The sequence below is a fragment of the Stegostoma tigrinum genome, chromosome 10 (assembly GCF_030684315.1).
Source record: "Stegostoma tigrinum isolate sSteTig4 chromosome 10, sSteTig4.hap1, whole genome shotgun sequence".
Classification (NCBI taxonomy): domain Eukaryota; kingdom Metazoa; phylum Chordata; class Chondrichthyes; order Orectolobiformes; family Stegostomatidae; genus Stegostoma; species Stegostoma tigrinum.
Genome location: NC_081363.1, coordinates 26,965,060 through 26,991,704, shown reverse-complemented (window position 1 = coordinate 26,991,704; position 26,645 = coordinate 26,965,060). Strand labels below are relative to the sequence as shown.

Here is a 26,645-nt window from a genome sequence, read left to right as displayed (position 1 = left end):
AAAGAATTTGGGGCAAGAATTGAAACTGAGGCAATAAGATTGTGCTCCTGGAACAGTTAACACAAAATAAGCGGGGTGTTGTAAGCAAGAATATTTCCATAATAGTTCAACTGAAATAATTGGTCATTGAAGTCACCCTAATTCCATTGCCAGCATTTACTTTGATTCAAACTGCAAAAATCTCTTGGATTATTCAGTATTCTGTAAACAAGACAAGCGGTTGAGGAAGCAATTTTAATTTAAGGATACTGGTTACTCAAAGCTCATCTGCCATTGAAACCACTGATGGCCGAATTTTGTTAAATCTTGCTGAGGAACGTCCTTTGTCGCCAGAAGGAAAAGGGATGAACAAAACTGCAAATCAATTATGTGCCCATACCAATTCTCTACAAAAAAGCTTGAGTTATAATCATGTTTGGGAGGAAAAGAACAAAAAGTAATTTTTTAAATGCAACGTTCATTACTGAAAGTGAGGTGCACCAGATCCCAAGAGCTCCTCCCAGAATATTACTGAAGGAATCTGCTTTAGCCTGAACTTTCCATACTATATTCATGGAGAATCAACTAATCCCATTTTAAAATAACCACATCATGACCAGCATCCCTTTAAGATTGCAGGTTCTGCAGTAACATTTGTAACTCAGTGAAGCTAGTTAAATGTGCCACCTTCTGGTAATATTGTTCATGGAAGTGAATTTTGTGAATCTCAACTCAGAACAATGAGTTAAAAAAAACTTCTTTATTAAATTGCTAAATGCCCAATTACTTTTCAGTAGTTTATATTAAAAGAATGAAGCAGTGCAACGAGGCCGAGCCAACATTTTAAGGCAGCAAGAAAATCACTCATTAATTTCACATCACTTCTCATGCAACGAGACAAGAGGAAATAAATCAATGGGTTAAGATGGCCATCTAATATCTAGTGCACTAAACTTGATTTGCTGTAAACATATTTAGGCCTGGTTTCCATGACACTCCCAAAAGGAAGAGGTCACATTTAGAACCATCCTCATGGCTCCAGGCATAATATTTTCTTTTAAGAGTCACAAGAAGGTTAGAGTGGTTCAGAGATGTAGATTGTTACAATAAACTCAACAAAGCTGTCCTAAGCTAAATCATGTTAAGTGGAGTGTTTATTAAAGCAATAGGTTAGCCTAATAATGGTACAATTTTTAAAAATTTAGGTACACACAGTCTTAAACATTGTTTTTAAGTCTTAATTGCAATGCAATCCATTGTGGCGCCTAAAATAAATTGTTCAACCAATGTCATCCAGATCTAAATATTTTTGATTTGAGTCAGAAAAATATGGATTTTTCCTTTGTTTATAAAAAGGTAGTTCATGGACAAGTGAACACTTGGAATTATGAACTTAATCAAACAAAATGGCCATTTACCTTTGGCTCCTAGAGGCTAACATCCCCCTTTTATTCCTTTAACAGAGTGCACTTTAACACCTTATTTCTGATTCTTCCTGATCAATATTATTCGAAGATCACCTAAACTCAGGGTCACCGAAACTGCAGGTCTGTGTTTAAATACTGAATCACTGATATCATAGGGAAAGAACAAATGCTGACTCGAGTCATCACCATCTGTAAACTACGAGTTATGAAAATGTCACAAATTGCTCAATGCTGCTTTTCTAAGAAATAGAACAAAATGAAAAGTATCACTGTTTGCAACATAGAGCTGTAAGCATCACAATCTAATAGCTAATACTTTTGTTTAAACTACTTGCAGGTGCATTCACACTGTTGGTTTCAGATGAAGTGAAGAGCACATATGGAAGTGCATCGTTAGCCACAATTAAACTGAAAACAAATAGGATGTTTGAGAAGGATACCAGGCCATCGTGTCCCTATTCATGGAATCGGCTTTGTACATTTTATTGGCCTTTAACTGCCCTGGTTTGCATGCCACTAGGTAGACATAATGGCACTTTACTGTACATCAATAACCCCTCAAATTAACATTTGTTTTACTTAAATTTTTTAAAAAACAACAGAACATCTATTTACTAGGGACAATTCTCACTAAATAAAGCCAACATGTCCTGTTCTAAACTTCAGCCAGGTTCTCCCAGATTGGCAGATCCTACTGGAGTCTAACAGCATGAAAAATCCACTGAACTTGAATGTCTTGCAGTTTCTAAAATGAACCTAAAGGTAACTTTCGAAAGGGCTCAAACCATTTGGGTCTTTTGTAGGTTGGTTAAGGTGAAGAGTCATGGGGGAAGAAAGAAAAATGCTTGAATATCTAGGACAAAAAGGAAGGGTTCCTGATTAACTCAGCTAGTCATTGGTGATTTGATTCCTGCTGAGAGCATTAGTATTAGTTCCTATGTAGTAAAAGGTCACCAAAGGAACTTTTGCTATGTTAATATTTAATGAAAATTAGATTCAGTTTATCATTTGACTTTATCAAAGGATCTGCAACCTGCTTCTCAAAACACTTTTGATACTGTGTTCCAGTCTGTGTGTCAGTCCGTGAAATCATTCAAACAAAACAAATTGTTTTATTGATTTGTTGAAAGTGGTTCAAGTTGATCCCCATTAAAGATCTTTCCTTGAGTTTGGTCCAGTGTTCTCAGTGGTTATTGTGAAGATGCCTTAGTCGCCACGGGAGTAACACAGTTCTGAAAGTTGGGTGGCAAAGCAGAATTGCAACTTAGTCGTTGGTGCTGCAGCCTCTTGTTACTGCTTGGATCATCTTCCACAAGCCACGTATCATTTGCTGCCATGGTCACAAAGCCTGAGGCAGCAGAACAGGGGTGGTCCCCACAAATGCTCGTGACCTGCTCAGCTGCCTTTCCATTCTGGTTGAACTGAGGAGATCCTGGGTTTTGATCTTGCAGAACAACCTGAATGTGGTTTATCAGCTCAGTGAAGAACTCTGGAACACCTTCATATCCTGCAACAAAAATCAGACCAGTCATTGGGTTTTCTATAAAAGCACTGCTTTTGCATCAATGTGAAAACCTGTTACTACTTGTTAAGAGGCCACACTTGCACTAATTGTCTTGCATAACAGACACTAAACCAGGTCTTTTTAGGGAAACTTCCTGTTGACGTATTCCAAGAGTTTTAAGATTGGCTCAGTGGGCACACAGGTTTTGTCAAATTCCAAAATGGTTTTTAGGGATAATTCGCATTGCTTTTCAAAAATACGCCTGTTTTGTCTCAGAGCCTCAAGCAGAGACAATAAATGGGTGGCAAATGAGACACTGCCTATTCTACATATTGAATCCTATTGAATTTATTGGACAGATCACTGGATGTCGGTTAGAATGAGTGGCTGATCATGTACTGCCCATTTTCTGACACCACTGGAGCCAAATTTCTTAACTTCTAAGCTTGAAAATGAGCAATACGAATCAAGATTCAAACACTGCCGCTTTCCAACTTTCCCATTGCTACCTTTGGGATTAGCACATAGTTGTGTGGCTTATAAGATCGCAAACACAATCACCTCCATTATTTATGCTTAGCATCCCACACAGATAGAAAGGTTCACCATTGCCCTCCACAAGGTGAATTCCTGATTTCAGTCATGCTATCAAGTCAACCAAAAAGCATTTTCCCCATGCGGAAATTAAGGGCTAGCTTACTTCAATGCATAATGAAATCTGACCCATATGTGGGCATCATGGACATACTGATAAATCAAACTGTCTGTGTAACTTCTAGAGAACAAATGTGCAGTGATTGGAATGTGGTCAGCCTGGTGGACCTCAGAATAAGTTCCTGGATTGTACCAGGTTAACAGGCCCAATCAAGGATTCCTGGCTGACAGGAGTATCTGGGATTCTATTGGCTCCAGGAGCCGCCTCCGAGCTGGCTGGGGCAGTGCCATGCATTATGCACACATAAATAAAAAGACAACTTAGCAACAGGATAATATCCTTTGTAACGTTATTTCAAAATGCTTTCAAGATAATATAATTAAGTTCTTACTAGCTCTACTTTAGAGACAGGGCTTTTCTTTGCCCAATTGAAAGAGATTGTCTCTTCGTGGGAGTGGTCTAAGTTGTTGCTAAGGAGATCTGTATTTCTCCCTGTTCTCTTCTCCATGGCTAAACATGGAATTTTTTAAAGACATGGCTAAAATGTCATTAACAAGATCTGCCATATCAGCATACAACAGCCAATTAGTGTTGGCATCTGATGAGTGCAATGCGCTTTGGACCTTTGCCAATATTCCTTTGATTTCTAAAAGAACACTCTTTGTTGTCACAGCATTTAAGCCAAATCCAGGCTTTAATCACACTGAACACAGATTTAAAAAGGTCCTGTTTTAATCAGGTTTTGTAAAAAGATAAATTGAAGTCACACAGCCTCTGAGACATGAGCACTTAAATGTTTTAGTTAAAATACCAAAATTCACCATGTCATATATAAACTGGAAAGCGGATATGATGCAGTTATATTAGAATGAGCAAAGATATACTATCAAAATTTCACATCCCAGATAAAGGAAAAATCATTGATGCCACAAAATAAAGCAATTAGCTGAAAGATTACACACAACTTCAAGGAATTGCTGAATGGTTAGGGTTATTTGCACATACAGTCTGGAGCAGCATGCTGGTCCTCACGTTTCTCTTCCAAGAGGGTATTTAAGAGTCAATTGCATTGCTGGGCATGAAGGTCAGACAAGAGCCGAGGGTCAGTCAGGTGAACTTCATAGAAGGAGTTCCTTGATTGGGGCTGTTAATTTGGTCCATTCAGGGAATCCTGGCTGACAAATTAGAACAGGAGTGTCAGACATCCTGTTCACTCAGAGCTGGCTTGGAGGGAGCGGGATCAGTGTCAAGGGCCATCCACCTGTAAATAAAAGGTGACTTCGAGATGGGATACCGGCCCCTCTGGACTTACTTCAGAAAGCTTTGCAGATGACAAAGCTGGGCGGGAGGTTGAACTATGAGGAAAATACAGAGATACTTGAGTGTGACTTGAGTAGGGCGAGTTGGCAAAATGCATGGCAGATGACGTATAATGTGGATGAAGGTGAGGTTATCCATTTTGGTATCAAACACAGGAAGGCAGATTATTACAGGAATGGTGATTGATTCAAAAAGAGGGGGGTGCATAAGGCCTAAGTGTCCTTGTAAAAACTGAGCATGCAGTGAAGGCGGCAAATGGCATGACAGGACAGACATGTGAGAGACTGGATCAGTTAGGACTATATTCATTAGACTTTAGAAGAATGAGGGGAGTGGTCTCTTAGAAACCTATGCATCTCTACCAGGGCTAGACAGGGTAAACATAGGATGGATGTTCCTGACGATTGAGAAGCCTAGAAACAGGGGCCATCTGTTGGGTTACCGTGAAGAATGTTTAATACTAAGACAAGAAGAAATTTCTTAACCAAGACAGTGCGGAGTATATGAAATTCTCTGTCACAGAAAACAGTTGGGGCCAAAACATTGAATGCTTTCAATAACAAGTTAGCTATAGTTCTTAGGGAGCAAAGATTATGGGGAGAAAGTGGGAACAGGGTACTAAACTGGATGATCAACCATGGTCAGATCGAATGGTGCAGCAGGCTCAAAAGGGCTGCATGGCCTACTCTTGTTTCTATTTTCCAAGTTTTATTTCCTTTCCTAAAGGACATCAAAACAGATGGGTTTCTATGAAAATTGATGGAAGTTTCATGGCCATCATTACAGAGACCAGGTTTCAATTATGGATATTTTAAAAATCGAATTTAAAATCCAGCACCTTCAGTAGCAGGACTTGAGTCTGTTCACATTAGCCTCAACCTCTGGATTACTAATCCTGTGACAGTGTCAACATTGCACAAGTCACAATCAGAGCTTTCATAGCCATGGGCCTTTCACTCAATCTCAATTCATTTTAACCTCTCCAGCAGTAGTGTAGAAATAGGAAAAGTACACCAGAAAGTGTGTTCAGCCTACTCGGTTAGAGGTGGCCTGGACCATTCCCTCTTGGTTTTAGTTAAGCACTATGGAAAGGTTACAAACTTGTTGATGAGAACTTCTTTCCAGCTGACTGGTCGGAGTTTGCTTCGAGTGGTTTATGCCATGACCACTTCCATCTAGAAGGGCAAGGGTAAATGTATGGGAATACCACCACCTTCAAGATCCCCTCAAAGGTGCTCATCGTCCTGACTTGGAAACATATTGCCATTCCTTCATTGTCACTGGATCAAAATGCTGGAATTCCCTCTCTAATGGCATTAGGACAGGTAATAAATGTTGGTCAACTAGTGATACCCACGTCCCACAAAAAAATAAAAAATAAGAAGAAAATTATCTACACCCTCTGAATGGAATCTTGTTAACATTACGAAGGTCTCAAGTCTATATAAATCTACTATCTGGTTATGTTATAACAACAGTTCCTTTGACCACTAAAATTGGAGAAAAATATTGCAAATGCTTGAAATCTGAAAAGTGCTGGAGATACTTAGCAACTCTGTCAGTGTCTGTGAAAAGAGAAACAGAGTTAACGTTTTGAGCTAAATCTGACTCTTTCTCACAATCTTTGACTAAGCAGATTAGTTGTCAAGTGTTACTGAAAAAGAATGATTGATGTGGTTTACAATTACAGTACAAGATTTGAAAAATTAATATTGTAGTAAATAATGCCCAAATGTATTCTCAAGATTTTGGGTTGTTTCTTGCAATCCCCAGTGTGGGTTATCATAGGTTTTATTTATAATGATAGCTTGACAACATGAGTCTTGAGTTTAATCGAGCAGAAGGCAGCCCTTTGGCCCATTGAGGCTGCACAGCCACTCTAAAGACCAACACTGTTAGCCCTACTCTCCTGTTCTTTCCCCATATCCATGGAATATTGTAGCCTTTGTGTATTTATCCAATTCCCTATGAAGGCTACCACAGAATCTATTTCTAGTATTCTATAAGGCAGGGTATTCCAGATCTTAATCAGTCATCATGTAAAAGGTACTTTCTCTTAGTTTGTCTCCGCTTCTTTAGACAATCACCTTTGCTTTGGTACTGTACAGTAACAACACCCACAAAGGGTAGGTGTTACAAGCAGACGAACAAAAGCAGGAAGAACATTTGGTGCAGTGATTAATGGAAATTCCAGTTTTATACAACATTAAGGGTTAGCTGTGCTTGGTAGGATTGCAGCTCTTCCAAAGGCGTGCATGTGAAAAACACACATTCACACAAGCGAGTGGGACCAATTCATCTGATGCAGAAAGCAAACATCACAGAAAATAAACTACAATAGCTGTATCTATGCACTGCAGTCTTGCTACGTTGTCTGGGGGACTAAACTTCAAAAATATCATCAGGATGAAAAATAACATCTGAAAGTCAGAGCAAGCTGCCAGACCAATTTAGCCAACACTTTTGAGAGAAAACTGCAAAAATGACACATTTATTGATCCATTGCAATAAGCTCACTGCTGCAGTGAATATCAACCCCTCTGGTGCTTAAGTGAGGAGTGAACTTTTGTTGCTCAAGACTGGAATTTGTTTTTTTTCAAATATTCATAACAGCATCTCTGGCTGGGCCAGCATGTATTACCCCTGCCTAGTTTCCCTCAAAGGTGATGGTGAGCTACCTCCTTAAACCACTGAAGTCTATTCAGTGCATGTATATCTGCAATACCTTTAGGGAGGAGGAGCCAGCATTTTGACCTGGCAACACCGAAGGAACAGGGATGCATTTTGAAGTCAGGATAGTGAATGGCTTGAATGGGAGCTTGCAGACAGCTGAGCAATAGCAACATTAAATCGGAATTGATGCCATAAAAGAACATCTTTCCCTCAGATGCAGCTGCAGGTGCTGCAGTTATTAACAATACTTTAGAAAATAAAATGTGGACCCAATTCAGAGGAAGGCTAAACGTATTCAATAAAATTTGGGTTTGAAAGTGATGGAAACAGACCTTACACCAGTTGCAGTCTGGAATTTAGAATTCTCTCTGGAATACAAGAAACCAGGGCAGCCTGAAGGAGAAAGACTTCGCTGACAGACCGTGAAGCTCATTAAAGATCAATAACATTCCAACTCTTGCTGCCAACAATTTCACATCCTGAAAAGGAGGCTGCTGTCATTCTGACAAGAGCTGTACAACAATCTGAGAAACAACTTGTTGCTTTCAAAGACATTATGCAAAAGTCAAGATACACATGGGAAGGGGACCAGCACTTGGACATAATGAACTGGTTCGTTTGCCATAGTCATGCGACCTCTTTCTCCATTGTAAGGGCCTTGTGTGGCAGCTTTTAAAGACATATCATTTGAAACATGGCGTCAGAAATGGTACAGCTGCAAATGTTCCGAACTGTAAAGACAGCCAGCTGCTAGATGAATCAGCAAGAAAGAAGCTCCGAAACAATAATAGCTTGCAACATGGAACTGCTGTCTGAGTGAACATCGATAATGGGAACTGCAGATGCTGGAGAATCCAAGATAACAAAGTGTGAAGCTGGATGAACACAGCAGGCCAAGCAGCATTTCAGGAGCACAAAAGCTGACGTTTTGGGCCTCGACCCTTCATGCTCCCGGATGAAGGGTCTAGGCCCAAAACATCAGCTTTTGTGCTCCTGAGATGCTGCTTGGCCTGCTGTGTTCATCCAGCTTCACACTGTTATCGCTGTACATTTTCCACTTCACGTTGCCATACAAGTGAAAGAACCTGACAAAATTGGAATTCTACCCACTGTGACAAAACTTTGAAATTGTAACACAATTAATGGAAACAAAATCTGAGCATATAAGAATTGCAAACCTGCTATCAGGGAGTGAGTGGTAAGTCCTGTTTAGCCGTCAAGACCTGACTGAGGAGGAGAAAGACCAGATTGCAGAACAAGCTTTGAACATGTTGAACCATGTCACAGATGATACCCAAGAATGGTATGTGCTTAGTATCACAGCTTGGAGCAGAGGAAGACAATTGTCTGCAATTTATGACCACATGGATACATCTGGCTGGACAAAAGATGTTTGGGCAACTGAGAGATGGCCTCAGAGATCCTGTAGTGAAAGCACACGTACTTAGAGAGGATAAGATTATTCTCAAGTCAGTCATTGACATTGAAATTGACATTGACAATCTCACAGCTTCTGCCTACCATAAGTCTATGCATAAAAATGGCAACACCAATTGAGGCTATGGATTATGATAACAAACTTTCCACAATGAATGAGAATAATGAATTGGAAGAACAGGAAGAAATATATGCAGAAAAGCCAGCTGAAAGACCAAAGCCAAAAGGTAAGTTGCCAATATTGCAGAGTGCATCACAAAAAGGAAGGAGAGCATGTCCCGTGTGGGGAAAGCTCTGCTCCAACTGCAGACAGCTAGTGAGCAGTGAAGGAAGCATACAACAACAGCAGCCAATAATCCTGACAAATGACTTTACACTGTACAACAAGTTGCCATTGTCAAGTCTAATGCTGGTAACTGATTTATGACAGCTGGACTGAAATGTAAAAGGCTACGTGAGAGAGCAACCCTGTGATCTAGTAGAACTACAGTGACTTTACCTTTACTTGGGTATACAGAGATGATATGATAGCCCAACATGATTTCTTACACGAGGGAATCAGACTCATTATCCCAAAGGATAGGAGCAAAAGATTCTGAAGTGTATCCACGCAGTCCATCATGGAATGAAGTCCAGTGTGAGGAAAGCAGGAAAAATGTTCACTTGGGCCAATATAAGCAATGAGATTAAGGACCGCAACAACCACTACAGCATTTGTAATGAATACCAAACTAAATAAACCAAAAGAGCCACTAAGACACATGAACATCCCAGTCAGATTACGGATGAGGTCTGAAGTGGACCTCTTCATTCTCAAAGAAACTGATCATCTGGTCACCACCAAATGCTGCAGACTACTTGCAGTTAGACTAGATGACGTCAAAGATTACCAATGAACTTGTAGAAAGTCTACAAGTACATTTCAGCCATTTTGGCATTCAAGACATTTTGCATCACAATGACATTATTTGTGAATGAAAAATTCAGCCACCTCATGAAAGAGGCAATGACCTAGTGGTATTATCGCTGGACTGTTAATGCAGAGACCCAGATAATGTTCTGGCAACCTGGGTTCGAATCCTGCCCTGGTGGAATTTCATAAAATATCAGGAATTAAGAATCCAGTGATGACCATGAATCTATTGTTAATTGTCAGAAAATTCCACCTGTTTCACTAATGTCCTTGAGGGAAGGAAACTGCCATCCTTACCTGCTCTGATCTACATGAGTCAAGATCCACAGCAACATGACTGACTTTGAACTGCCCTCGGGGCAAATGGGGATGGACAATAAATACTGCCTGGCCAGCGACGCCCTTACCCCCTTGAATGAATAATAAAAATAAACATTGGGATATGTAACACCAAATATATTGTCATAACCACAGACAGCTACACACTACCCCATGGGTTTTCTCACCCAGAAATTAACTAGTGATGTGATCAGAAGAGGTGGAGTACCTTGCCAAAACCAATTCAACCCCAATTATTTCTTTTTATTGCCACCTCTGGGGAAGGGAAAATTGCACCCTTAGCACTGACGAATGAAAGTGGATTAGAACGATTAGCGTCTCCAGCCTAGTTGTGTCAATGAATGCTAATTTTCATTGCTGACCATGTACATTGGGTACCTCAGCTAATACGTGCATGCACTGTTCTTTTTGAAAAAGGGATGGATACAGAAAAGTCCTGGCTGGCTTGTCTTTGTCATGTGACCTGTACTACCACTTAAGTGCCTTTACATGCTGCCTGTGACAGCTAAAGATACATTACTTGAAGTGCTGATTGCAAAAGGGCCAGTTGTACTCCCTGATCACTAAATCTCCAAGGGAACTGCAGTTAATTTAACTGCTCAATCCTAACTGGCTTATAAAAGGAGATTTCTGTGTTCTCTTGCCACTGTCTCTCTACTATGTCAATAAAAGGGCAGTCAAACTAGTTAGTATATTCATTGGAATTATTTCCTTTAGAAGTTCCACTCAGCCAGTGCTTTGAAGTCTGATGAAAAATTCACCTGAATATGAAATCGACTGGCATAACAACATATGCTAGCTTGTACTAACGTAGCATTGCAAGAATGAATGTGTCCAAAATTATTCAAAAGACAGACTGATGGAAAGGTGATTTCAAACAAGAAAATGGACTGCTGGACCAAAAGCTTGTCAACGGGAGGACCTAAATGAAGGAGAAAAAGGTAAGGGTCCGCAGGGCAGGCAAGAAAGAGAATTTGAATCAGCTGAAGGGATGACTGTCAATATTAGGGTGGATGGGGTCGAGGAAGAGAAGAGATGCAGAAGACAGTGGAGTCAGAGCAACATATATCGAAAAATACAGGGCTGGAGAAGATAGTTGAGATAAAACTGGAGCAAAATCTGATGAGAATTTAAAAATGAGAACAAGGATATGAAATGTCAGTCATTACTCAGTCTTATTAAAAGATTTCAGGGTGGATCTTAAATGCTGCAGTCATCAAATGAGAAGCAGACTTAAAAAGATGAATTGGATTCAGCTGAATTATTCCAAAATTCTAAAACCAATAGGAGAAAATGGACACATGGGTTGTTGAGTTCTTCTTTGTGCTTACTGTATGTCTTAAAGTCACTGCTAAGTTAAAAAAAAGTTTGTTAATTGCATGGTTTCAATTACATCAAGAATTGAAAGTCAAGTTGAAGTGGCAACAAATTATTGCTAGCTTCATCTTGCTAGTCCTCCTTTGGTTACCTTGAAGACTAAGATTCTTTTCACATTGTCAATGATGTCTGTCCCTTTTAATGGGGGAAACAGTGAGTTCTTTGAAAAACAGCATACACCAAACACACTGTATTTGCAGCACAACGCACATACAAGAACCTTTACTTTCATAATGAGCATAGATCCACATTTACTCCACATAAGCAGAACATAGGCAGATTGACCTTTTTTAAACAACTGGCATCTTTTTCCATTCCTATTTTATGAGGACACTCTCCTTTAACTGAAAAAAGGATAATTTCACCAAATCTAAAAATGCTCAAAAGGCTATCTTCAGTGCCAACTGCCAAATTATACAAATGGTCAGTCCAAATGGAACAAGTAATGTTTGTGTTCACTGCAAGCCTCCCCCAGACTTCTAATTTTCCTACTCACATCAAGACATCCTTCATTTCCCATCTCGGTCATACATTTACCTAGTCTGTCTCTAAGTTAATCTCTTGATGTAAGTACTAAACATAGGGGCACAGCAAAACTTCATAAACTTCCAGCCAAAATAGTAGCACTCAAAACTTCACTGAATCACTGGCCTCTCAAATATGGCATCAATTTGAAGCTTGGATTTAAAGTGTAAGCAGAAAGCTGAGTGAACTGAGCTGTTTACCTGGGAATGCATTAATATCGATAACAGCATGTTGGCCAGTTTGGTTGTTGATAATTACATCAATGCCAAACAAGGATATGCCAAGTGCTTCACGCAGCGTCCTGGATATTTTTCTGATGACCTCGTCGCTTGGTGGCCTGAAGACGCCCTCCACTACGTCGAGCTGCAAAGAACACAAACTGAATGTCACCAAAGCAAACTTAAAGGATTCGGCGTTAGCTCACAGAGGACAAGATACCCAACTTTCCCAGCACTATTCTACACTACAAACTAAGTACGTATCAAACCTTTTCATAATAGAAAAAGCCTTAAACAAGAAGTATCAATCACAAACAACTGTTTTCAGCACAGTAATTGTAGGACAGCAAGCAGCTGAATTAGCAAAGCTTAAGGCAGCAGCTCTATAAAAAAATCTGTATAAAAACACTACAAAAAACCCTGTAGAGAAACAGGTAGTGTCAGGACTTTGTACAACCCCAGTGAAAAAAGTCACTTCTGATCAAATGATTTGCCACTGGACAGCTCAGAAGGAAGGTGTCGCTTCATTGTTGTTAGGTTAAAATCCTGGCTTCCCTGTCTAACAGCACTGAGAGATTATCTTCACAATACAGGTAGTAGCAGTTCAAGGTGGCTCACTGCCACTTTTGCAAAAGCAATTAGGAATGGGCAACAAAATGTTAGCCATGCCAGTGGCACCCACATTCCATGAATGAATACTAAACATACACAAACACAAAAAAAAGTGTTTTTAAATAGGTCCCGAGATAAATCTGCAAGTTTCAAAAATAGTCTGCAACTTCTTTTGTTTGTATTCAAAGCTGTCGCCATTAATTTCTTGTTTAGCTTCAGCTCTTTCTGTAGTGAATGGGATCAAATTTTGCAAATTTCGACTTCCTTGTTTTCTTCATTGTGGCAGTGAAATTTAGAGCTGAGCAGTGCATTAGCACTGTTAAATGGATCAAAGCACTCTAGTCCTCAGTAATGCGACTAATTAAGTGCCACTGAACACAGCATAGTCATGTGTTTAATAAAGTAACTTAGCAGGTGAATGATTGACTTCCAGTTCTGTCCATCAATGGTGGTATTGAACCAGTCAGTCAATCTTAAATACAGCAGCAAAATCCACACTGGACCAGAATTAAACCACACCCATTCAAAGGAGTCAAAAGTTCAGTTTATCTTTCCAACTGGTGAAGCCATTCATATCTTTCAAAACAGAACGCACTGACAAGGACTTTGCAACCAACCTGGAATTTTATTTTTAAAACCAGTTTCAATCCAATTATATTTTTTAATGCATAACCTGAAGAAGCCTTGTTTTCTGTCAGTTTTCAAATGGCTTTTACTAAATCACAGTGGATATGACAGCAGACAAAAGTCCTCCCTTTGCTGTTCAAATTTGCCGGCGTGCATAGGCAGCAAAGCCAATAACAAGAATAAACACAGGTACAGGGCTTCAGCAACCCAGTACCAGTAATGGACAAACAGCTTTCTTACACACTGGACCACATTCAAGCAAAATCCTTTATTAATTCTGTAATCCCAGGAAAGACACTGTAATATGGAATGTCAGCTTGACCCAGCACTTATACATATGCAGTCGCTTATCCAGTAGTTTGGCAAAAGGATCAGGAACATTCAAGTCTCTGGACGATACTTTCAAGCCCACATTTTTACTGCATGGTCTCCAATTCACAGGTCAAACAAACATTGTACAGAAAACCACAGGACGCTCACGAAAAACGGTCAGCATTATTGCCACTTGGCCCTTCAACTCCATTGTAAATGTTCCTTGATTGTTGCAGTGCCAAACACCAAATCACAGAATTGACACAGCGCAGAAGGCAGCTATTTGACCAAACCTGTCTGCACCAGCTCTCTGAACGAGCAATTCACTTAGTGCCATTCTCCTGCTATCTGTCCGGAAACCTGCACATTCTTCCTTTTCTGGAAGCAGTCAAATTCTTTCTTAAATACTTCGATTGAACCTGCCTCCACTATGTCCTCAGGCACTGCATTCAGACCCTAGCCACTCACTGTGCGAAAGTTATTTGTCATGTCACTTTTGCTTCTTTTACTAATTACCTCAAGTCAGTGCGCTGTTGCTCGCAATCCCTTCACCAGTGGGAACAACTCCCTCCCAACTCTTTGCGGTCTCATGATTTTAAATACCTCTGGCAAACCTTCTTTCAGCCTTCTCCTCTCCAAGGTAAAGAGTCTTAACTTCTACAATCTATATGTAAACCTGAAGTTCCTCATGTGTGGAATGTCTCCTGAGCTCATTTCATGACACAATGTTCAGATTTTCCTAAAGTGCAGAATCCAGATATGGATGTAATATTCAAATGACTATCGTATACAAGTTTAATACCTCCTTGCTTTTGTAATCTATTCCCCTATTAAGGCCTAGGATAATCAATGTTTTAACTGCTCTCTATCTTCCCTGCCATTATTAAAGGCTCATACACATCTACACCAAGATCCCTCTGCCCCTGCAACCTCTTTAAAGTATCACCTTTTTTTAATGCTGTCTATCCACGTCCTTCCAACAAAAATAAATGACTTATTCACTGCACTGAGCTTCATGTCACCTGTTCACCACCTGGTCTGTGACCTTCTGAAATACTACACTGTTCTCTTCCCATTGTTCATAGTTTGAGTTTCCCACTGCTCAGCCAAGTCTGGATCTATGCAAATACTACCCCTTGTTTACATAAGCTGGAGGTTGCCCATGGGTCTGTTATATGCATTGTATCAAAGACCTGTTGAGTCAACATTTCTTTATATTCACACAGTTTATACATTGAGAGGAGTTCTGGTGATCATGCCAACATGCTGAGATTTCTGGACGTGAATTCACAAACAGCATGTGGCTCAAGGTTCTGAAAACTTTTGGGTCATTAGGTAGGAAGGAAGCAATGGCAGAAAAAGCTTTACTTCTTCCTTATTCTAGCCCTGCTTCCCTCCTGCCAAAAACACAACTGCATCAATTCTCTGCAAATCTGTGGAAAAGTTAATCCAGAAAATAACTGTTGTTTCATCTTAAAACAAAACATCTCCCACGAAAGGAGGTACAGAGATTGCAGAAGGTGCCTAACCTCAACATAAATCATAAGGAGTCATACAGCATGGAAACAGACCCTTCAGTCCAACCAGTTCATGCCAACCATAATCCCAAACTAAACTAGTCTCATTTGTCTGTGCTTGGCCCATGTCCTTCCAAACCTTTCTTATTCATGTATTTATCTAAACATCTTTTAAATGTCGTACCTGTGCCTGCATCCCCACTTCCTCTGGAAATTCATTCAACATACAAAGAACACCTTGTTTGTAAATAAATTGTACCCATGTCCTTTTTAAATCTTTCTCCTGACACATTAAAAATATGCCCCCAGTCTTGAAATCGCCCCACCCTACAGAAAAAATATCCACCATTCAGCTTATGTATAGCCCTCATGATTTTAAAAGCCTCTATAAAAAGGCTATCCCTTAACCTCCCAAGCTCCAGAGAGAAAACAAAATGTCCCAGCCTACCCAGCCTCTCCCTGTAAGTAAAATGTTCCATTCCCGGCAACATTCAGGTAAATCTTTTCTGAACCCTCTCTGGCTTTATAAGATCCTCCCTATAATAGAAGCCAGAACTAGACATAGTACTCCAGTTGAGGCCTTGGCAACATGCTGTACGACCTCAACATGGCGTCCCAACTCTCATACTCAAAAGGTCTAAGCAATGAAGGCAAGCGTGCTCAATGCCTTCTTAAACCAGACTGGCAACGTGAGATGCAAACTTCAAAGAAACATGTACCAAAGGTTAGTACTTACTGCAGTTAAATCAGATGAGGATTCTGGTTTTGAGACATTGTGACTGTTGAAAAATATTGTTTTTCTATCTGCAAGCAATAGAAATTTTGCAACAATTACTATTTAGTCAAAACTTCACAACAGTTTTTTTTGGTAGAAGAGACAGCATATAATATATTTGCTAAACACTTCACAGATTATATTTTCTGAACTCAGCTGATCTGCTGAATACCAAAGCCAGGTGACATGCTCAGCACTTGAGGTATTTCCCAGTGAGGGATTGTGTTTGGAGTCAGGACATAGTCTGCTCAACGCTATCTTCCAACATGGAAGGAGAGATATCGGGATAGGAATGTGGCATTTCCAATTCTTAGCCCGAAATGTTCTAATACAAGGATGAAGTTACTTTTTCTGGTAACTTTGTAAGGTGCCCCTTCTGCAGCACAGAAGAAGTGGAAAGAAGCATTTCATATTTGATATCACAGAAAGGATGCAACAAAATTCATTCTAAAACAGGTTGGAGGTTTGATGGCCAAATTAGTTCAGAAAAATTACTAGTGAGCAACTTCAGGTGCACTCAATGGAAGAAAATTCTCTCATCAGGTCTGACCAACCATTTAGGAAAATTGAAGAACTGTGGATGCTGGAAATTAGAAACAAAATCCAAAATAGCTGGAGAAAAATCAGCAGGTCTGGCAGCATCTGCAGGCAGAAAGCAGAGTCAACATTTTGAGTTGGGCCAGGTCACTGGATCCGAAAAGTTGACTCTGCTGCCAGACCTGCTGAATTTCTCCAGCTACTTCTGATTTGGTTTCTGTCCAGCCACTAACCTGAAACACCTCTTGAGAAATTCTTCAGTGACGGCCGTTCAACCACACTGTACGACTCGCCAACAACAAAGACTTTGTATAGCACTGCGTTGTGGTTTATAAAACTCTGGATGACACATTGGGGCTTTATGTCTTTCAAACCATCTTCACTGAAAATGATTGCCATCTGTGGATGCAAACAGTCTATATCATATAGGTTATAAAGGGTTACCTACTTTCAGTTTACTCTTTCTCCAGAGCTCAAATCTGTGTGTATTTGTACCTTTCCTACTTCTTACAATCTTCAGGCTTTGAGTAACTACATCTTCAGAGCACCAGTCATAAAGCAGCTCATCTCTTCCCCATCTTGGCATCTTACTCTTTTGGTTTGGGTTTCTCTTTAGAAAAACTCACAAACTATTACTGCTAAACAACAAACTTTCAAGTCTTAAACACATGTCAAATGGCTCCGCAGCTTGTGAAGTAAATTTGGGAGGGCAGGGTGGGGGGAGGTTAGTCACTATTGTAAAATGTAGGGAAGCTTCAGATTATCACATAGTAAACTCCCACAAACAAGAGAAGGGCTAAGAATCAGAGACTAGATCATATTAGGTAATATTTATCAACATGGCTTCCCATTGTCTATATCAGAAGTAATTCCTCACTTCACCATAAAAAGGACTAACATTGTCAGTTATGAGGTTTTTAAAATTATAAGCCAGCACCCAAATTTTTGCTAATTCAGGTATACAGTGTACTATTGGCTGGAAATCTAGCGCCATCTGGGGGCAGGTTCATGAGTTACAAGCAGAATGTACCTTCTCTAAAGTTATCCAAATCACAGCTGGGTGTAAGAGAATTTACAGGATTTCTACGATAAAAAGTGCAGAGTCAAATGTATACGTAGTCCCTGACTGTATTACGTACAAGAAGAAATGTCATTTATACAGAGCCACGTGGTAGCATCAATTAATTAATATTTTTATGCAGTTCATATCCAATACTAAACAGGGAACAGTCCAAACATTTAGACAGGCCCCAATTGGAAGCAGAGAGATTTGGGATTCAGATGAGAGAACTAGAGACAGAAGAGGGTCAGCAATCCAAAACCTATGACATTACAATTCTACAGACGTGGGCCAGAACAGCATCTGGGCTCCCCAGCATAAGTCAGGCTTTTACACAAGCCAGGAAATCTGAAGAATTCAGACGAGACTGCTGCTTGAACAAAGAGAAAGCATTAACTTCCATCTAAAATATGACCAAGCTCTATTCTATCCCCTACACCTCCCAGTAATAACGTATTCCAATATGTTTGTTTTACGATTTAATGCTCTGGGTTATCAAAACAATCCCAGCAAAACAGATTTTAAATTGCCAATGCCTAAAATACATTAAATTTTACTGTAATCATAAGCACCCAAGCACAGAAATGTAAGCTGCTCATTAAGATATGGCTGTGGGTTATCAAGAAATTTATTTATGATTATCCCTTTCCTCAATTACTAAATGAAAAGTAACAAGGGTTGAGTTCATTGCCTGAAGCATATTTCAGACCCCTTTCTCCAAGGGTCTCTCTTGCCTACACACATCCAACACAGCACAGCCAAGGCATTCTATTTCCACCTACAGTCAATCTGAGGAAGAGAACTGAAAGATATTCTGGAAGTTCCTTGCCTGTGGCATTCTTCACTGCCTGAGGGAACATCATCATTCAAAGCCAACATTTGTGGTGCCTGGCAGGTTGGACCCACTTTACCAGGATAAAAATAAACTTGACAGACTTGTCAGTTTCAGAAAAGCCACAATAACCACAGTGTAGCTTTTCCTACATGACGACTGTGGTTCTCCTCCTGACACAGATTTTATGCAGCTATTCCTTGTTTATCGCTCCCAATGGGCTCCTGTAAAACAGTGTGCTAAATGAAAATCCATTTCCCAGAAGCAAGCAGCTAATAAGGGGTGGGGTGGTGGTGTCAGAATCCCAATTCCTAAGTTTTAGCACAAAATCCTATTAACTTACTTGAACCAAGGTCAGTCAGGTGGACTTCATAGAATGACAGTTCCCTAATTGGGGCTGTTAATCTGGTCCAATCAAGGAGTCCTGGCTGACAGATATAAGCAAAAGTGTCTGGAGGTTCCATTCACGCAGAGCTGGCTTGGAGGATGCTAACGGCTCTCCATATATAAACAAAGGGTAACTTGGTAACAGGATACCAGCCATTGTGGAGTTATTTCAAAACACGGCTAATATAAAAACTGAATTATAAATAAAGAAATAATGGCAGCTTATCAGAAAGGTACATTGATAATCATGGAGACTTGAAAGAAAAATCAGATGCGCAAAAGTAGCCTAAATAAGTAATTTATAGCATGTTTTCTAGATAACATTTGAGAAAAGCCAGTTCTGGGGCTGACCAGATTACGCATGAGATAGGACTAATGATCTCAGAGCAATGGTGTCCTAGGTAAAGGCCATCATCTGATCGAATTTTACCATCGGTTTGGAGGATGATGGGAGTGGATCCAAGACTATTATTTCAAATTTAAATTGGGGCAATTGTGAAAAGATGAAAACAAAGCTGGCTAATGTGAAATGGAAATTTAGACATTGGGATAGGTCAATAGAGATGCAGGCATACAAGGACATTTTTCAGATTATGCGAGAAAGAATTTTCTTTCCACTGGAAAGTTTCTAAGGGGAAGACCAACCAACTGAAGAATCTACATAATTATGCAAGGGTAGGCGTCAGGTCAGAAAATTGGACCGAACATTTAAAAAAAAAGCAAAGAATAACGAATAGATTAATGACGAGGGCAACATCATATTGAGAGAAAGCTAGCTAAAAATATAAAAACAGATAGTGAGGCTTTCTATAGACAGTTAAAAATGAAGAGATTTAACAAAGTGAGTGTTGGTTGTAAGAAAGCAAGTCTTTTTTTGAATTATTAATTGAAAAATAAGGAGTTGGTATATGAATTGAACAGATATATTGCATTGGTTTTCCCAACAGAGAATATGAATAACATCCTAAAAATAGCTGTAAATTAGGAAATGGAAGGGAGGGAAGAGCTCAAGAAAATCATAATCAATTAGGAGGGACATGGTACTGAGCAAAGTGTTCTATATACGGGCTGACAAGTCCACATTCTTACGGACACACTCTAGGGTCTCCAAGGAGGTGGCTCATGAGACAGCTGAGGCATTGGTTCTAATTTTTTCTTCATACTGTCATTGATTTAGAGAAGATTCCATTAGACTGGATATTAGAAAATGGAACCAATTTACTCAAAAAGTGAAGAAAGAAAGAAAGCAGAAAACTGTAGGATTGTTAGCTTAACATTTGTCACAGGGAAGATGTTAAAAGCTGTTACTAAAGAAGTTAAAACTGGGTAGTTGGACATGTTCAAGGCAAACAGGCAGAGTCAACGTGCTTTTGTGAAAGAGAAATCATGTTTAACGAGCTTAAAGTTCTTGGTAGAACTAACATGTAGATGTATTGCTACAATTAGCTTTTCAGAAGGCAACTGACAAGCTTCCACTTCAAAAGGTTATTGCAAGAAATAGGAGCTCATGATGTAGGACATATTAATGGCATAGATTAAAGATTGACTATCCAACAGTAAACAGTAGGCTTAAAAGGGTAATTTTCCAGTTTGCAAGATGTAATGACTCGTGATACAGGAATCAGTGATGGGACCTTAATCTTTTACATTGTATATAAAAAAGTCTTGGATAAACAGATGAAGGGACAGTGGCTAAATTTGCTGCTGACCCAAACTTGGACGTGAAAATAAATCATGAAGAGACGTATGGAGGCTACAAATGAATACAGAATAGGTTAAATGGATGGACAAAGATCAGGCAAATGGAGCATAATGTGAGAAAATTGCCCACTTTGAAGAATAAAAAAAGGTGAGGAACTGCAGAGGGATCTGGGAGACCTGGTATATGAAATGCAAATGGCAAATATGAAGGTACAGTAAATAGTTAGCAAAGTTAATTGTATGTCATTGTTTATTGTAAGGAGAAATGAATAAGAAACTAGGGAGGATAATTGTTAGTCGACAGAGGCAACATCTGGAGTAACATGCATAGAATTGGTCTCCCTATTTAAGGATGTAAAGGCATTGGAAGCAGTTCAGAGAAGGTTTCCCAGACCTGGAATGGCTGTGCTGTCCTTTGAGGAAAGGTCAGACAGGCTAGCATCATATCTGCTAAAGTTTAGAAGAGAAGACATGCGTTGACTGAAACATAAAAGTTCCAAAAAAGTTCTGAATGGGTGCCCGTAGAAGGGATGATTTGTCTTGTTGGAGAATCGAGAATTAGAGATAATTGTTAAAAATTTGGGGTTGCCCATTTAATACAGGCATGAAGAGAAATATTTTCTTAGAGGGTCAAGATGTTGAAGGCAGAGTCTTGTTTAATTTTAGGGTTGAGTTAGCTAGATTCTTGATATGCAATCAGTTGAACCTCATTGTTTCTAGAAGGTAACCTGCCAATGATTCAGAATAGAATTAGTAGTCACTTAGAAAAGGCAGGTCAATTAGGGAGTGCCAGCATGGATTTATTAAGAGGAGACTTAGAGATAAAGAAAGTGTTGATGAGAGTAATTTTGCTGATGAGCGGACATGCACTTTCAGAAGGTCAAACAAAATTGAGGGAAAGTTACAGCTCATGTAATAAATAAATTACAGTAGCATTATACTACTGGTTAATGGATATTTTTCAGGCTGGAGGAAAGCTTATAGGAGTTCCCCAGAGTTGGTATTCTTGGTCTTCCTGATGCATATTAACAATCTAGATTTTAGTGTGCAGGGACAGTTTGTAGATGATGTAATACTTGAAAGAATTGTAAAATGTGAGAAAGACAATGTAGAACTCCCAAAAGGCATTTCAATGCAGAAGAGTATGAAGTGACGCATTTTGGTAGGAACATTGAAAGTCGATACACGGGGCTACAATACTTCAGGATGTGCAGAGGGAGTTAGTTGTATTTGTGTACTGACCGTTGAACGTTGAAGGACAGAGAGAGTGCAGTTAAGAAGCTATACGGTAACCTGTATTTATTAAATTGGGACAAGCGTTCAAGAGCAAGGAGGTTATGCTAAATTTATACCAGACACTTGTTAGACCCCAGCTGGACGACTGTGTTCAGTTCCGGATGCCGCTCTATAGGAAGCATGTGAATGCACTGGAGATAGTGCAGGAGAGATTTTAAGAAAATGGTTCTGGAGATGCGAAATTTGAGCGTATGAGGTTGGATAAATTAAGACTTGTCTTTCAAGAGGCAAAAACTAAGAAGAGAGCTGATAGAAGTTCTGAAGATCACAAGCGGTCAGGACAGAACAGATAGAAAGAAACAGTTCCCATTTGTGAAAGGATTAAGAATGAGACAGCACTGATTTAAAAGTAATTTGCAAACATTGTAAATGAGTGACGCAGGTCCAAAGTGTAATGCCTAGAGGGGAGTTCAATTGAGGCATTCTGAGGGGAGTTGGATGATTAGTTGAATAGAAATAACCCACAATGGTACAGGAAAGACGAACTGAATAGTTCTGCAGGGTAACAGGTCTCAAAATGTTAACCGTTTTCTCAGCACTGATACTACCAGGCCTACTGAGTTTCTCCAGCCATTTTGGTTTTTGAGTGTAATGTTTGGGGGCTCAGTGTTATTTCAGAGATTGTTAGCTGGTTGGGCCAGATGCATGAGCATTCAGTGGAATGTCTGAACCTTTAGAAAAGGAAACTAAAGTGGACCGACAAAGAGCAGACTGAGTTAGACACGAGGAGTGTTGCCTTAGAGCAAAAGGATATTTCCAAATTTGTGATTGCCATTACCTAGAAGGTCAAAGACAACAGGTGCATACAACTGGCATTGTGTCCAAGTTCCCTTCAAGTCACACCATGTTGATATACACATTTTTCATTGTTATCTCGCTGTCTCTGGGTCAAACCTTGGAAGTCTTTCCCAAACAGTGCTGTGGATGTAGCTACATCACATTGACTGCTGTCTTCTGTGAAGTAGTCTAGGATAAGTAACAAATGCTGGTCTTGCTGGTAATGTTCACAGCCACAGAATACATTTGGTTTTTAACTAAGCACAGGTATAAGGAGTTTGCCAGACAATCTTCTGAATAGCAGCATTATTTCTACCCAAAGAAGTCACGTGATGTGTTATCCCTGCAGGGAAAAAATAGGTAACTTGCTGTGGGGTTTTGCTTGTTCCCTCAGCTGTAAAGTCATGAAGGGTTGAAATAATTGCCCTGTGTAGTTCCCATATCACGGTGGCTGACAGCATCAACATTACAGATGTTGTTGTAGGGGAGAGAGTTGTATCAAACCAAGTATTAATTAGCATTATAGCAAATCTCTGCCACCAAAATGAGTAACTCAACATAAAATGCCGCATAAAAACAGAAACACTAAGATGAATTAAGAAGCTAAAGAACAAAACTGAAGTGGTTTCGTGGATCTAAAACTCAATAAAAGCAGGCTGCACAGCACAAACTATCTGCCCCGACAATAGTAAAGAAAGTACCATAAAAGGCCAGAACTCAACTTCAACAAAAAGGGAGCGGCAATGCATTTTTAGAATCAAAAAAACAACCTTTGCAACAACAATAATCACGCAGGAAACTTGCTCAGTTAAAGTGTCCGGTTTTTCTTTCTATGCTCTGCAGTATTCATTCCTACTTCTTCAGCACCTCTCTTATCTCATTCTCTCCCCCCTTCTTCTCCTACTCCCAATTCCTACTCTGTACCCCTCCGTTTCCACTCCTATCACTTTGGATCATTTATATGCTCCTGCCTTCCATTCTGTAACTGTCATTTATGTCAGTGTTTGGCACAGCTCAGGAAAAGGGGCAATACAGTATGACGTTATTGATGGGGATAATTAAAAATGAACCTCTCTTTCTGCTCTTCATTTCTCCCGTCACTCCATCTAAACTTAGAACGACCTGAACGTTTAAATTCCCTCCATTTCACTTGTACATGAGGCTGCTGAGGGGTGAAACTCAAAGAATGGAAACAGAGGTTTCTCCTGAATAAAGGCCCCAATACATTTTACAAAACAATGCCCCAACAGTACATCAATCAGTTTTCCTACTTGCTTTTTATAGCAATGCTCCCTCCCTCAAGTTTAGGAATGCAGAAAGCACAAATGGCTGTATTCAGGAGGACTGCCAGAAACAAAACAGCAACAATTCATCCCTCAGTTTGTGCTGGACAAAGAAAGCTGCAATTACGGTGTCCAATGATATGAAATCTGTGGGCTAGTGCATTTCCCAGAGGGGGCAAGGGTAGATTTTCCAGTTCAAAAGGCACAGGACAGTGAGGCTGAAGTTGACGTCTTAGAAACATTATTAATAAAAACAAATCAGTATCAGCAGCGAAATTATCTTTTTAAAATGCCATGGCAAATGCATGAGGTGACCGGAAAACTCAGCATGCAATGATAACGCTCAGGGACACTTCCCTGTCTCAACTATATCTCCAAGCAAAGGGTTAGATTCTATCTATCTTTCAACCTCTTTTATTGATAACTGTCTGACTTGTAAATTTTGCTGTTGCTTTTATGCCATCTCCAATGAATATTTGGGGAATATGAGCCAAAGAGAAGGTCCTGGAAATTAAATTTAAGCTGCCTAGTGAATTTAAGACATAATGACCTCTAAACAGCCTTCATAAAAGTTCTCTTCTTAATCAATTTTGTACATTACAACAATGACTACACTTACAGTCAATGAAGTACATTTTTGAAAGTAACTATGGGAGGGCCCAAGATTGTGAAAAGTATTACAAAGGTTTCTTGAAGATCCCTAAATGCGTGACCATCTCCCAGATCTGTGTCCATCTTTCTTGCAACTCTTACATTTCAATCTCTCCAATTCACCATTTTCCTCGGTACTGTACTGAAATGACTCTTTCTAAAAGTCACAAATGATATCTTTGCTATAATAGCATAGGATAAGTTTGTCCTTTCAAGACCAGTTGGCAGCTTTTGATTTCACCATCCTCTTCCAACTTGCCTCCACTGTTTTCCACCCGAGTGGAGCTACTCTTTCATGCTTCAATCCTTCTCCATTTAAGTGTACCCATAAACCATTTGCGATGGGTTTTTTTCTCTTGTATATCTTCTCTGGTGTACCCAAGTACCTATCCTTGGAACACCTCCAAATTCTCAACTTTGAAAGTGACAGTTTTCTGCATGTACACTGGTAACAGGAAGATCTATTTCACCATCATCTCTCGATTCCTCCAGTGTTGAGTGCTGAATGATTAGAAATATCCTCCAATTAAATATCGGGAAGTTAGAAATCACTGGTTTTGAACTTTGGACTAAACTCTATTCTTTGACATCAGCTTCATTCCTCTCCCTGGGAACATAGTTTGAAATGAAACTGGTCTAAGTCTGAAAAAGAACTGCAGACGCTGGAAATGGGAAACAAAAATAGTTCTGAAAAAGAGGGTCACTGGGCCTGAAACTTTAACACTTTCTCTCTCCACACATGCTGCCAAACCTGTTGAGTTTCTCCAAAAATCTGTCTTTGTTTCTGGTCTAATACTGGCTTTATTAGCATCTGAGCTCCAGACACGATGGATCAAAGGGCCTTTTTCCCATACACTAAGAACTGTATGAAATTCTAAATCACTCCACCAGTGGTTGAATCTTCCAATACCTAGGCCTAATCTCTGGAAATTCCTCTCTGCAGCTCTGCGCTTCATTTTTCTCTATTTGAGACACTCCTTACCTCTTTGATCAAGTTTTTGACCACTTGACCTAATATTGCTATATTTGGCTCAATATATTTTGATTTATAGTGATCCTGTGGGACATTTTAATACATACAGGCATTGTATTTAGCCAAATTTTCGTTCTTAACGCAAGTTTTCTCTTTTGTTATTAATGCAAATTTTCTGTATTGTTATACACCACAGCAGCAGAATGAATGAACTTGTCCCCTGGTGGTAGCTTGTTCAAGGTGGGTGGTTCACAACAGATCAGTGGTGACACTAACAGAGTATGGTCTGAATCCCTTCAGATTAAAACCAAGCGTCGTCTCAGCACAGCATGTTATTGTGTTTTCAGCCTTCAGGCAGCATGCATTTGTACATTCCCCGATAACCTTACAAACAAGCCCATATTAGGAGCTTCTGCAGCCAAATCAAACATCCAAACTCAAATTAAACAAAGCCTCCTCCACAACAGTGGCTCCTCCAAGTCTGATTTAATATCTTTTAGCCAACTGTTCGGAAGATTTAGAGGTTTTCAGAAGAGTTGGAGCGCTAAGCCTGCCTGAACAGCAAAGCTATCAAGTGAAGTTGCGGAACAAATCCTCTCGAACTTCATGACTGACTTGAGCAACTGTCACAGGAACTATTTATAGATGTGAAGTGGACTTCATCCAACTAACTGCAGATAATTGGTGTTTGTTAGCCAGCTTTTAAGCACGATATCCTAGGATCTCACTACGATAACAACAGAATTAGCAGTATTTTGAGATATTTCCACAAAAGAATCCTGAGTTCCAAAGCACTCTTCACAAGAGACATGCCAATGAAAACATGGGCCAAAGCTGTTAGTGCTATGCTCCAAGGAAATGAGGTTCTTAGAAAGGGCAAACCGATTTACAGCCACCCCACCATTCTATGGGAGAATGTCAGAGTGCAACAAGATGCA

At 39.7% G+C, this 26,645-nt stretch overlaps 1 protein-coding gene across 4 annotated transcripts in view; it reads right to left on the bottom strand.

Annotated features, from left to right (window-relative positions):
- Positions 1-720: 720 nt before the first annotated feature.
- Positions 721-26,645, bottom strand: part of itpk1a (inositol-tetrakisphosphate 1-kinase a) — a 222,824-nt gene continuing 196,899 nt past the window's right edge. For all 4 annotated transcript variants that reach the window (XM_048537571.2, XM_048537570.2, XM_059649065.1 and 1 more), the window contains 4 exons: positions 16,981-17,146; positions 16,172-16,239; positions 12,350-12,512; positions 721-2,913 (listed from right to left, as the gene is read on the bottom strand). In XM_048537571.2, coding sequence (XP_048393528.1) covers positions 2,597-2,913; positions 12,350-12,512; positions 16,172-16,239; positions 16,981-17,146 — 714 coding nt within the window. In that variant the 3' untranslated portion in view covers positions 721-2,596. The remainder of the gene's footprint in view (positions 2,914-12,349; positions 12,513-16,171; positions 16,240-16,980; positions 17,147-26,645) is intronic.